This window comes from Castanea sativa, chromosome 2 (genome assembly GCF_040712315.1).
Source record: "Castanea sativa cultivar Marrone di Chiusa Pesio chromosome 2, ASM4071231v1".
NCBI classification, from domain to species: domain Eukaryota; kingdom Viridiplantae; phylum Streptophyta; class Magnoliopsida; order Fagales; family Fagaceae; genus Castanea; species Castanea sativa.
This window is the reverse complement of record NC_134014.1, coordinates 37,477,341-37,491,394: the sequence shown is the minus strand read 5'-3', so window position 1 is coordinate 37,491,394 and position 14,054 is coordinate 37,477,341. Positions and strand designations below refer to the sequence as shown.

At 35.1% G+C, this 14,054-nt stretch overlaps 2 protein-coding genes across 2 annotated transcripts; both read left to right on the top strand.

Moving 5' to 3' along the window:
* Nucleotides 1-606: 606 nt before the first annotated feature.
* On the top strand, nt 607-4,086 carry LOC142624190 (uncharacterized). The gene is made up of 4 exons (XM_075797724.1): nt 607-1,172; nt 1,922-2,219; nt 2,882-2,932; nt 3,481-4,086. The coding sequence occupies exons 1-4, from the start codon at nt 895-897 to the stop codon at nt 3,880-3,882; spliced, it is 1,029 nt and encodes a 342-aa protein (XP_075653839.1). The 5' UTR covers nt 607-894; the 3' UTR covers nt 3,883-4,086.
* Nucleotides 4,087-7,286: 3,200 nt separating this feature from the next.
* LOC142626402 (putative glycosyltransferase At5g03795) lies at nt 7,287-13,308 on the top strand. The gene is made up of 5 exons (XM_075800224.1): nt 7,287-7,934; nt 8,902-9,188; nt 10,568-10,800; nt 12,367-12,524; nt 12,800-13,308. The coding sequence occupies exons 1-5, from the start codon at nt 7,401-7,403 to the stop codon at nt 12,899-12,901; spliced, it is 1,314 nt and encodes a 437-aa protein (XP_075656339.1). The 5' UTR covers nt 7,287-7,400; the 3' UTR covers nt 12,902-13,308.
* The last annotated feature ends 746 nt before the right edge of the window (nt 13,309-14,054 follow it).

The window sequence follows — 14,054 nt, the reverse complement described above, 5'->3', positions numbered from 1 at the left end:
ACCCATTAAAACATGACATTCTCAAAAACTAATATGAAATAGTTATTTTTTTAGTAGGTGGCTTGTCTTTATTGGTGTGGAGTACCAGATTTACTGTTCTCTGGTGGTAGTGATCGATGAAAGCAAGTAGAACCAGAAATGGATGATATGGTGTTCATGGAATAATGAACTTAAGAAGCTTGGACCTCATAGTCATTGCTCAAGTGGCAAGAAGCTGTCGTATTGGGCAAGAAGCTGTCGTATTGCTGCATGCTTCTTCAACCACATTCATTTGTATCTCTATCAAAACTCAAAAGATAACAAACAAAAATACTAATCAAAATGAAAAAGCAGTCAACAGAAGGCAGCATAATCCCAGAATGAAAAATAAATTATGCTAACCAGTTGTAGACCCGTCTAATGTGCGGAAAAATTTAACAATTTGTTTTTTTTTTTTTTTTTTGGTTAATTTAAAAATAAAAATAGTATATGAGATTTATATGTATTAGTTCCGAGCACTTCTTAAAATAATGAGATTACTTTTTAACTAAGTATAATTGATATAATATATTATATTTTCTAAATTAAGCTATTTATATTTGTTATTCGAAAGTTTTTTTTTTAAAAATTTTTTCAAAAAACATGCATTTGGAATCTATTATTATTTATTAGTACGATTAATCCTCAATGCGTCTAGACAAACTGTTCATCCTCTGATGGACTAGGCATTCTCCAAAACACTAGTTAGAAGCATGTATTGGTATTACTATTGGTATTGGTATTGGATAGAAGCATGTATTGGTATTGGAAGGTAGTTTAAGTGGCAAAGTAAGTACTCTTCATTCAGCTCCGATTCTGTATTCAGAATAGGAAAACTGCGAGTGTATGATATAGAGTATAGACTAAGTGGAAGGAATGCAATGCACGGACATGTCCTGCTGGGGCTGGGTGACAACGTCAACTACTTTTCCTCCAAAACTCAAACTCAAAGTCGCTCAGACACAAACCCATTTCGAAAAGAAGTATGATGATGCTTCTTACGATGTGAAAGTGAAAGTCCCTCTACCTTCTCACGTGCAATCCATTACTAGCACTTCAAACCCATTTGTGAAGCACTGCCTCAAGCTGCGGCACAACTCTTCTTATCGCCACTCCCATGGTTCAGTTCTCGTTGTGGGTGCTACCCCTATTAGGTACTCATGCTAATCCTTCTCTCTTTTGATTTCAATTTATCTGGGTGGTTTTCTATGTTGTAATCAACCAGCCTAGTAGCCCAAAAATTCAAATGGGTATCTACTATTTTTTTCTTAAACTCTGTTTTCGTAGCTGAGAATATGTAGGAAAGTAAAAGAATATTATTATCATTATTATTTCCAAGAATTAGAAAATGAGTTCTGCCGGGGACTTTGTAATTAGCAGTGATTAGAGCTTTCTTAAATGAATTCCGGCTTTTGCTTTTTGTGGATGTTCAGCTCAGTAGTGGAAGAGAAGAAAAGAAATTGAATTGTTCAACCTTATGAATTTTGTTCTTCTGGGCTTCCAAAAATTAAAATTCCTGACAGTTCAGATATTTCGGGTCCCAAATAATTTAAGAGAATGAGAGTGAAATCTTTGGTTGAGGACATTTGAATAATTTATTCTCTCTTGTATGATTCCTTTACTTTTGTTTTGCATTATGCTATTTCATCTTATTGATTAATTGTCACTGATATGGCAGCTCTGTTGTTAAATTTCTATGAACTATTTATGTTGTAGTTAACATGTTTCCTACATCTGACCCTTCTACTTCTTTTATTATAAAAGATTTAATTTTTTTTTATCCCCCCCCATGACTTACTTGAAATTTTTACAATACTTCAGCCTCCACTGCCTAATTGATTATGGGAACTGCATGTTAATATGTTATAGGTGATAAAGCAAATGACATGTTCTTTGTTTGTAGGGAAATATACAGGTTTCAAGAATCATCGCAGGATAAAACTGTGGGAATGGATTGTTTACTTCTACTTGATAAAGCTGAGGTTCCTGAAGGGATAGATGATCTCTCTGTTCGTATTGTGCGGGTGAGCTCTATGGTGATGAGAAAACTTTCTGGTGTGCAGTCAACTGAATCTATTGAAGCAATTGCCCTGATGAGTATTCCTACCAGTTTTTTCAATGTAGTTGATGGTCAAGAAAAGGCAGATTGTCAAAGATGGTTCCCGTCACCACATCGAATTCTAGTCCTTGATGGGATCCAGGTGATTATCACACTTATCCTGAGTAGTTGTCATTATTGGGAGGCTGTTTATTGGCTTTTCTTCCATTGTTGTAGCCTTGCATTTTTTTATTTTGTGTAAAAAGATATCATGTAATTCTTGGCTTTTGGGGGTGATTATGGATGCTGCTCTAGTCTTCTGCTCAGTGGAGATCCAAGTATGAAGGCTGTATTCTTAGAAAGTAGAAGAAAAAAGTCATTGAAGGGGAATAGATCTAATTACCAATTTCTTTTAGGTAGAGTCAATTGAAGCCAAGAGTTTGTCATGCTACATGGCTGCAACTCAGTCACCTGATATTTCTTTTCTCATCCGACATAAAAGACACCTACATTAGTAGTTAATACATACTTATATAAATATGCAAGACAGAAGCAAAGCATGAATTCTGTTAGGTTTAATAAAACTGTTGCAATAAAAGATTGGAAATAATTGAAGTCTCTTTCATCTCTTCCCTATGATTTGTTAAATGCACAAAATTCCATAAAGATTTATTAGTTCTGCTTTATACGATAAACATGACATGTTAACCGAAGATTCCTAACTCCTAAGATGCTGTTTGTTATCCCAGTTACAATTGCAGGCAATTGAATTTAGGAATCTTATTGAATTTTGTATCACTAATTCAAAGGTGTTATTCACTGCAGGATCCTGGAAACCTCGGTACATTACTCAGATCAGCTATGGCCTTTAAATGGGTAAGGAAATAAGTTGCAATTTTGAAGTATCTGCCTTCTTTATACTCTTTTTATGTTTTTCCACAACCTTTCTGATGTTATATTATATGGATGCTTCTCCAACTTGCATTGCTGAACTTCAGTTGCGTTAAAAGCTTTGATGTAAAGTGCTATTTCTTTTCGTCATTAAGGAATCAGTTTGACTCCCAACTATTATTGCTGTAAATTGATGTTAGTTGATGATTGCTTACAGGTTTCCTTTGGCTGCCTGTAGAATGCATTAACCCTGATTGGTTTCATTATTTTAAACTTCTCAATGACAATTGTCACAAGCAATAACAGTTTTAAGAGTTACACTTACATATTGAAACTCAACAATCTTTCCATTCTGTTGTAAGATGTCCCACTCCTTTTACTGAACAGAAAGATCAATGATTAGCCATACACACTCTATTATGAATACTATTACTTAATGAAACTCTTTTCATGCATTTTCTTGCCTAACGTGAACTATTGTTCTTCATCTATATTTTAGAAGGAAGTCTAATATTGGGGCTGGTGTCCAACAGGGAGGTGTTTTTCAACTTCCTGGCTGTTGTGATCCTTTTAATGAGAAAGCACTTCGAGCTAGCCGAGGAGCCTCCTTTCAGCTCCCTATAGTTTCTGGCAGCTGGGTTCATCTTGAAGCCATTATAAATGAATTTCAAATGAAGGTGCTGGCTGGCCATCCAGAGAGTACTGGAAATTTAAAGCCAGTTGCTCGGCTTTCTCAAGAGCTAGCAGATTCTTTTGTAGATGTGCCATTGTGCTTTGTATTGGGTAGTGAAGGAAGTGGTCTTTCAGAGAAGTCTTTGCAGGTTTGTGAGCTTGTAAGCATTCCAATGGCTGGAGAGTTTGAGTCTCTGAATGTTTCAGTGGCAGGAGGGATTTTCTTGTATATGCTTCAGCCTAAGAATCAGAGATGCGTCTGATTCTTATTCTCTTTCTGTTAATGCTATAGGAACTATGGAGCCTCTAACGTGCATGAGCCCTTTGATTTTGAGTTGTCACATTATCGAATATAAAAGAGCCTTCCTCTATTTGTTTTATTTGTAATATAGATGGATGTTAAACTTGTAATTACAAATGCTGTGCAGCAAAATTGAATGATATAATTCCCTAGGAAGGTTTTGAGATGCTTTGAGTTAATCACCGAGACAAAGAAATGCTTAGCATTTGACTTGCCGGCCGAGTCACTAGACACACACATAAAGAGACTTTCACGTTAATCTATAGTTTCTGAACCTAATTTCTCAATTCACCATCATATCAGATACACCTTAGTGAATTTGAAGAATTGTGTTGCTGTCAATTGGTGATCAAGTTGAAGCCACGACATTAACATAGACAAGTTGTGAAAATCTTTGAGGTGATCCATGAAGTCGTAAGTGGGAGGTTTGTAATGGTGAAATCCATATTAGAAGAGTCCAACCGAATTGTGGTCAAGTAAGTCACAACTATAGTTAGCAATTAGAAGTTACGGTAAATATCTGTTGCAAGAACTTCAATTTTAATAGTAGATTTTGCTTGGAATTTGTAAACAGATTGCCTTGTGTCTTTATCTCACTGCACTTTATTATTGGTAATTTGTTTACTGTGGTGTAATTAACCTCGAATTGAAATCACGCTCATAATTGGTTAATTAAATAATTTGGTACAATTCCGCTTATTTTATCAACGAGGTCTCCTAAAAAAATCTGGTATCAAAGCGGGCTTGGACTGTTGAGTCAAGGTTTTTAATTTGAGTTGATCATTGACCCCATTGCCAAGGATCGTGATCACTCATTGAACATCCTTCTGTATTTTGATGGAAGGTGAGCATAAGAGTCATTTTAAAGTCTTTAGATGAAAAGGTATGACTCTTGGTAGAAATGGAATGGATTAAGCCCATAACCTCTTATAATGAATGGTACACCGAATGGTTAATTGCGACTACAGAGACATGACAATGAATTTGATAGATGCTATATTAACAACATAGTAAATATGTGTTTTTTTTGTTTTTTGTTTGTTTATTATGTGTGTTTAAAAATCAGCACATCAAGTCTGGTTCATTTGGATGACATGATTTTGGCATTTAGATTTGAATTTAGGTGATTAAAATCCATATATCTTATTTGAATAATTAAAAAAAGATAAAAAGTTTAGATTAGACAAATCCCCATAGGATTTTAAATCTTTAAAATCAATAAATTTGAAATAATAACTAAAATCAATGGATTTGAAATCAAATCCACGAATTTAAAATCTAAACACAAGTTTCCAAACACAACCATAAAGTCTATTTAATAAAAATTTTAGTGACTACCAATTTACCACTAGTATGGCTTTTCATCACAAGGAAAAATTAAAACGTTTGTCCATTATTGTTGCCATTGCCTGCTATTCCAATTATTAATCTATAAAGGTAAATTGCACTAAGAGCATCCACACCAATCCATGTAAAATTTTCATCTATTTTACAAGAAAAAACCAGCTTTTTCTATTTTACACACTCACTTTTGCACAACTTTACAAAGTTTCCACATCAGTTTATCTATCCTCCACGTTTATTCAATAAAATAAATTTTTTTCTTTTACACAGTCATCTCTCAACACAGCCCACAGCCACCGTCATCAACCCAGCCTCCAGCCTCCCCTGAGCAACAAGATCAACACCAGCATCCAACCAAAAAAAAAAAAAAAAACCAGAAAACCTAAGCAACAACGAGCAACGACCTGAGCAACAGCGAGATCGAGCGGCGTTGGCCTGAGCAACAGCGAGATCGAGCGGCGCCGGCCTGAGCAACAGCGAGATCGAGCGGCGCCGGCCTGAGCAACAGCGAGATCGAGCGCCGTCGGCTTGAGCAACAGCGAGATCCAGCGCCGCCGGCCTGAGCAACAGCGAGATTGAGCGCCGCCGGCTTGAGAAACAGAGAGATCGAGCGACGCCGGAGATTGAGAAACAGAGAGATCGAGCGACGCCGGAGATTGTGGGTGTTGCTCAGGAATGAAACAGGGAGAGAGAAGCTGAGAGTAAGAGGTTGCTCAGTGAGATGAGAGAGAAAAAAAGGAGCCAAAAATGTTTTTATACGTACAAAGTTAATAATAAAATATGGGATAACAGAGCTACAGTGTTCCGTGTATATTTACACAACACTGTAGCCGGTTAATGACTTTCCACGTTTTTACATGACTTTACCCCCACTGATGTGGGTGTTTTTTTCTCAAATTGTGTAAATTTTTTCAATTTTTGCATTATAGATGATTTTACATGGGCTGGTGTGGATGCTCTAATGAGGCCAAAAGGCCAGTAGCTCATTTGGTACTCCCTTAAAGCATCCACAGTGGGCTTGCTATATGCCAAATGTAAGAAGAATTTGGTCTTTCAAGCCTTAAAGTGCTCAACATTTGGGAATGCAAAACCCAAGTATTGCAATTTTTTTTGCAATATTGCTACAGTGCAATTCTACATGTAGAATTCCACTGTAGCACAATTGAAAAAGAATATATTAATATTTTATCTGTCTCTCTCATCTCTATCTCTCCATCGTTGAAGCTTCACCAGACTGCAACCCGTAGCACAGCTAACCCACCCATGGCCCATGGCCACACTGACAGTAACACCCACAACCCACGGCCAAACTGACGGTGACATCGACAACCCATGGCCAAATCGACCGCAACGCCATCGAGCACAGCCAAACCCACAAATTTGACCCCCATAACCAATAAAAACCCACCGGAGCACAACCAACAAAAACCCACCACCGGAGCACAACCAACAAAAACCCACCGGAGCACAACAACCAACAAAAACCCACCGAATCACAACCAACAAAAACCCATATCATGTATTCACGATCCACGACCCACGATTCACAACTGGAGCACAGACCCACGATCCACAACCAGAGCACAGATCCATGATCAACAACCGGAGTATAGACAGGAGCACAATCAATCCCAAATAAGTAACAGAGAAGTGAGACAGGAGAAAGAGAGGAAGTAAGCACAGATCAGGGCAAAATCAAACCAAAAAATGTTTTTTATGTTTACTTTTGGACTTAAAAAATAATATTTTAATAAAATGGTAAAATATTAGAGTTTTGGGATGTTGAAAATATTGTAAAATGGTATGGTATGGTATAATGATAAAGTGAATTTTTGAGATGATAAAATAGAGTAAAATTAGAATTTTCAGCCGTGAATGCTCTAATACCATTCCTCCATGGTAAAAGTGGTAACTATTGAAAATTTTTAATTAAAAAAAAGTATGATAAATTATACAGTACAGTACTTTATTTTTAATTTATTTTATAAGAATAAATTGACAAACATTCTCAAAAAAAAAAATGACAAACGCGATAAGCGAGTCATAGATTCAAGGCAGAAGGGAAGAAGAGAGAGAAAGACAACACAACACAACACAACACAACACAACACAGTTATTCATTGCGCATAGTTGGCAATGTCAGCCGGCGGCAACGGCAAGGCATCTCAGCCTCAGGCTGCAGCAGCGTTCTCTCTCTCATCATCCACCTTACTACAAAGCTCCGTCCTCACCCTCGCCACCCTAACCCTTCTTTCCTTCACATACTTCTCCTACAATTCCAATTCCCTCCACTCCTCACCAACAACAACAACAACAACAACTACTACTTCTACTTCTCAGCTTTATCTTTCTAAACTAGAGGTGGTGGAGGTGGAGAAACAGAAAGAGAGAGAGAGAGAGAAAGATGATGATGACGTTTCCGGGGATGTTTTCCATTTGCCGCAGATATTTGGGTTGAATTATGCGGAGATGGAGAGGAGATTCAAGGTGTATATATACCCAGATGGTGATCCCAACACTTTTTACCAGACCCCAAGAAAGCTTACGGGCAAGTACGCCAGTGAAGGCTATTTCTTTCAGAACATTCGTGATAGTATTTTCCGTACCCATGATCCCAATCAGGCTCATCTTTTCTTCATTCCAATCTCTTGCCACAAGATGCGAGGCAAGGTATGCCTTTACGCCAATGCTGTTTTGTATGCTTGCCTTTTGTTAAACTTCTTTTATATTTATATGCACCAATGCTGTGTTTGTTTGCTGAGAAAGCACGACAACTGGAACTTGTGAATTTCATTAGGATTTTAGAGTCCCAAACCCTACGAAAGTGGGAGTTTTGTGCACCACTATAACTTATCACCTATGATTTGAATCAATAACAATTTATCACCTATGACTTGATGCTGTAGACTTTAGTACTTCTCTTTGTTTTTTGAGTCAGAAACTCTAAATGGCTAAGTAGACCTGTAACTTCAGGAGAACAGGTGCCTGGGGGTCGCAGTGTACGCGCCCAGGCGGCTGTATACAAAAATTAAAACTCAAGATAGATTTCTGCAAATTCGTAAGACCATGTATGGGGGCTGAGTGATGCCTGCCCAATGCTGAAAGGTCAAGGAAGTTGGTGAATGAACTCCACTAAATAAAGGGTTTCTTGCACTAGATGTTCTTTATAAGTATATGCTATATACAACATATGCAGAGGAGAAAATCTATGGACACAACAAAATCTCACAACCTTTTGAGTTGTGGGGGTGTCCGGGTGTAATATTTTATTATGTTTTGACTTATGGCAGGTTGATACCTGAGTTTGCTATGAGATTTTGTTGTGGCTTTAGAAGAAATTCTATGTAGAGATCCATGTGAAATCGGAGGCGCTGCTTGTTTTGCTCAGGTGTCAGCTGTAATGTTTTGAGTTCATTGAAGGAAAAATGGCTACAATGTTTGCCAATGTGGATTGTTTGGATGTGAGAAATTTCTACCTTGCTGACTGTCACAGCAAGTTTAACTTTTAAAAACTTGCAATTAGTGCAATTTTTCAGATATTGGTCTTGTTTAAGACAAATACAACTAATTTAACACCTACACCTACACTTCTGATCTCTTCTCTGCTGCTATGTGATGCTTGCATGATCATGTGCAGGGCACTTCTTATGAGAATATGACCATAATAATCCAGAATTATGTGGAAAGCTTAATTTCCAAGTATCCTTACTGGAATAGAACGTTGGGTGCGGATCATTTTTTTGTCACTTGTCATGATGTTGGTGTTAGGGCAACAGAAGGAGTTCCGCTTCTTGTAAAGAATTCAATTCGAGTTGTGTGCTCCCCAAGCTATGATGTTGGATTCATTCCACACAAAGATGTTGCTCTCCCTCAAGTTTTGCAACCATTTGCCCTTCCAGCTGGAGGAAATGATATTGAAAATAGGTAAATTCTGGGATGTAAATGTTTGATTACATGATTATCATACTTTCACATAAGTAGATGGCAGATGGCCAGTTTTGGGGTTATTTCCGACTTTGATTATTTGTTACTCTCTTTGTCCTGAGCTATTACTTGAAACATCAATTTGCTTTACTCTCCTATTTCTTAAGGAAATAAGTCCTTATTCAAAAAATGGCATACAAATTTGAAATATCTGGCTGCCTCCATTTTAACCTTTTTTTCGTGGTATTGGAACTACAATCAGATTGTTATCTTGAATGCAGTGTGGTTAGTGCTTTATATTGTGGGATCATGATATAATAAAACCATAAATTGTTAAAGGATCCTATGTGATGAGCAATGGCAAAATTTTTTAGAAGTTAAACCATATTACCAGTCTATAAGTCTGAAGTAGTTAAAACTTTTTAAACATGTATAGAAACTTCTTTTTACCCTGAAAGTTGGTTTACTTGTAGAGATTTTTTGGAAATTTGTGGAACTTGAACCTATTTTAGTTCAGACACTATCTTGAGTAGCTTAGTATACTGCTTCCTTTTATAAATGAATGTCAGGTCATGGATGGGAGCTTATGGGGCTTGTTATGATCCTTATTTTTGGAGGGGGAGGATTAGTGGGGGAACTAAAGAAAAAGAAAGTCATCTAATGAATTTTTTTTTTAAGGTCTATCTCTTTGTATGGGAATAATTGTTGAGTCATTATATATTTTTAATGTCTCCTGAAGTTACAGGTAGCAGAAGGAACCAGTACCCTAGCAGTTAAGAGCTGAGATGCATCATTTCGTAAAATTAAATTGTGATTAGAAAGCCTGTCTATCTAATGTGTGAAGCATAATTTAGACACTTGTCTCACTTGATCTATTACTGTCAACTTTCCAACCCAAACATGTTCAGTAATGTTGTCAAGAATATCTGGGAAAAGTGAAATGAGAAAGTAGGAACATTTCACAATTCCTCAAACCTATCGAATTCTGCAAAGATTGCTTTTTTTATTTTGTTGTGATATGGTATGGTGATGGTCAGATTTTATCCTACCTTTTTTTTTTTTTTTCAATAATAATATTTGTTAATTTTTGAGGTTATCTATCATATCTGTCTTTATACATACTAGAATTATCAGAAAAGGGAAAATAACTGTATACTCTCATCTTCATCTTGAATGGAATGTTGTTTTCATTTCATAGGAATGTCTCATGATGCATCTTATCACTAGTTGAAAGTTGTCAACTTGTTTTAGGTTAAGACATGCCTTACGTATACATGGGTAGCTGAACGTGATTTTTTAATTTTATTTTTAATTTTGTTAAATAAAAAAACACAGCAAGGCAGTTAATTGCTTATAAAAATAACAAACATGCTTTGCAGGACAACACTTGGCTTTTGGGCTGGACATCGAAACTCCAAAATTAGAGTTATACTAGCACGTGTCTGGCAGAATGACACTGAACTTGATATTTCGAACAACAGAATAAATAGGGCTATCGGACCACTCATATATCAAAAGAGATTTTATAATACTAAGTTCTGCATATGCCCTGGTGGTTCCCAAGTCAACAGTGCTCGCATAGCTGACTCAATCCATTATGGATGTGTTCCTGGTAAGATTTCACTGTTTTTAATTTTGTAATTTTACTACATACTTGGAGTACTACTTAGCTTCATGACTTGTACTTCAAACCTGATTGATTAGCACTCTTATACAGCTTATGCTATTTTGCTAATTTATACATTAGCGTGGGGAGTTCGTAAAATCATTTAACAGTTTCAAGAGTGCTTTTGCCATGTGGTATACTATACTACAACAACCAAGTTTTAGTTCCAAAATTTTGACATCGACTATGAATCCTCAACACACTAGTTAGGGTTAGCCACATGTATGTTTTTCCACTTTTCTATTATATTCGAAGTCATATTCTCTGTTATCTTCTTAATTGACCTGTCCATTTAAATTACTTGTACTAATGTTATTTTATTTCTTCTAACTTTTCTTCATTTGCTCGACTTGAGTCAACTCACGCTTTCTCATTAGTGGATTATTAATCGCTTTCCTTTGCACATGTCCAAACCATCTTAAGGGACCTTTTCTCATATTTTCATCAATAGGAGTCACTTCTATCTTTAAATGGATTCCCTCATTTCGAATCCAATTTTCTCTTTTGTTTCTATTTATCCATCTTAACATTTTAATTTTAGCTATGCTCATCTTATAGACATGTTGCTTCTTAATAACCAACATTTAGTACCATAGATCATAGTAGGTATTAGTGGATCCATTCATAATAAAGTGACAAAATTTTACATTGGCTGTCATTCTACCACAACCCTTATTTATTTATTTTTTTGGTTTGGGATTGATTGTGAACAAAATATTTGATAGTAAGCATAGACACAAGTGGACCTATGTGGTGGATTATAAGTACATTAATATTATTAACATAGATTGTGACACTCTATATTAAACTTTCAAGAAGATTAAAAATAATACTTCGATTAAAATTCTATTTCAAAGAGTTATTAGAAATTTCATTATTTACTTTAAATTACTTTATTTTTTTGTATTAATAAAAAAAAAAGTTGGGACTTAACTCTTACACATTGTGCTTGCGCTATATGGCCAACGTAAATGTACAGGTTGTATGCATTTTTGCCATGTGGTGCACTATACTACTTTAAAACTATCAATGTAATTTTGACAACAATTTGTTCTAATCAAACTCTATTACTAGAGATTTTTAATTTATTTGCATTGAATGGCTCAAGATAAGTGTCACATATTGAACTGAGTTCTTTCAGCTTATGGCACACCATAGATCTTTAAACTTGTCAACATAGTTTGCTGTGAATTAAACTTTATTACTAAATTTTTAAGAAATTCAGAAGTACTTTGATTAAAACTAAATTACCAAAGTTTCAAGAAATCTAAAAAGAAGTTTCATTATTATTTTTAATTTATTTTAATAATGTATTATAAAAATAGGTTTTGATAAAAGCTTCGTCTTACATGAGATGTGTTCAACATTTAACTTAAAGTACTTTCAGTAATTTTTCAATTTCAATTATATTATCGAAATAGTTTTTAGTTTATTGTTTTTTATTTTATTTTTTATTTTTTATATATTTAAAATTTAAATCCCTAAGTTCTTCATGTGTTGGATCTCTTGTAGTGATATTGTCAAATTATTATGACCTGCCATTCAATGATATTCTGGATTGGCATAAATTTGCTGTCATACTTAAGGAGCATGATGTGTATCAGCTTAAGCAAATTCTAAAGGACATACCTGATGCTGAATTTGTTGCACTTCACAAGAACTTAGTTAAGGTAATGCCTTTCTATCTCAAGTCAAAAATTCTAAGTGGTTTATCTGATTTATACTACTTTTCAATTTTCATATAGTCAATCTGCTTCTACGCTATATATATTGTTTGTGTGTACCTATGTATGTGTGCTTTGTCGGCTTCAAGTTCCATAGGTGAACAACTCGCTATTGTATTAAGTCTTATTTCAATGGCCTTTTCAGTTTAGCCAAAAAAAAGAAAAGGAAAATAAAGTAAACTACTTGATAAGAATTTCTTTTATGGATTGTATTCTATCAGGTTCAGAGGCATTTCCAGTGGAACTCTCCACCCATCAGATATGATGCATTCCATATGGTCATGTATGAGCTTTGGTTGCGGCACAATGTCATCAAATACTGATTCAATTATATTTCCAGTATGCTATATGTACATTTGCTGGCCAGTAATCCAAACTGTTTGTAAATTATCATTTGCAGCTCTCTCACATTCCCTAGTAGTCTTAGAAAGAGAGGAATTACACTAGTAGAATGGTGATGTTTATGTAGGTGTAGTGGGGAGTCGGTGGATCATTTGTTACTTTATTGTGATTTTGCCAATGTGGACTATTTTTTTTTTTTTTTTTCGTTTTTTGGAGTTAATTGGGTCCTCTAGTGCAGAGTATTTGATTTATTGATTGGGGTGGAGGAATTGGTTCTGTCAACACTTGTCCACTGTGTTCCTTTGTGTTTGATGTGGCTTTTGTGGCAGGAGAGGAATTCTCATCCCATTGATGATGTGAAAATTTTGGAAGAAAAATTGAGGTTTTTATTTCTTAGATTACCATTTGAATGATCGACTGTCTTGAGTTTTAGTGACAGTGGTACTAGCATTGAGTTCGCTAATTCGATATTTTTTAATTGTAATACTTTGGATACAATTCTTTATACTGTGCTATATATTGTTCACGAGATAGTTTAAAATCTATGTGCTAAAAAAAAATCGTGATGGAGAGTAAAGTTACTAGCGTTTTAAGGGTAATTTGCTTTGTTCTTTATGTTTGGTTGTTCCCCTTACTGCCCTACCTTTTTTTTACATGTCATTTTTTTTTGTTAATTTCTTGTTTTTTTTTTTCCTAAACTTTGTTAATTTCTTGTTAGATTTAAGAGAGAATGTCTTTTTTCTTTCTCTTTTTTATTATTTTTTTTGAAGATAACTTGGGTTACTTTAGCCTTAGACCAGTTCAATTACCAGGGGGCGTGGGCTGGGTTTTAAGGATGGGACTTTGGTTGACACGTGATATTTTTTGCGTTTTTCCTTAATGAAGAATTTGAATAATTTATTTGAAACTTAAAAAAGTTTAGTTGTAAAAAAAAAAAAAAAAATAGAAAAACAGATTTTCAAATAATATGGACCAGCTTAAAAAGAAATAGTATCAATCAATCACACAAATAATAATAAAATAATATCTTGGTAAAGATAGAAAGATGAAAATTAAATTTATAAATGTTTAATTTTTAAGGTCTGCTTGGATACTGCTTATTGCTGAAAACTGAAAATTAAAAACACTGTAACA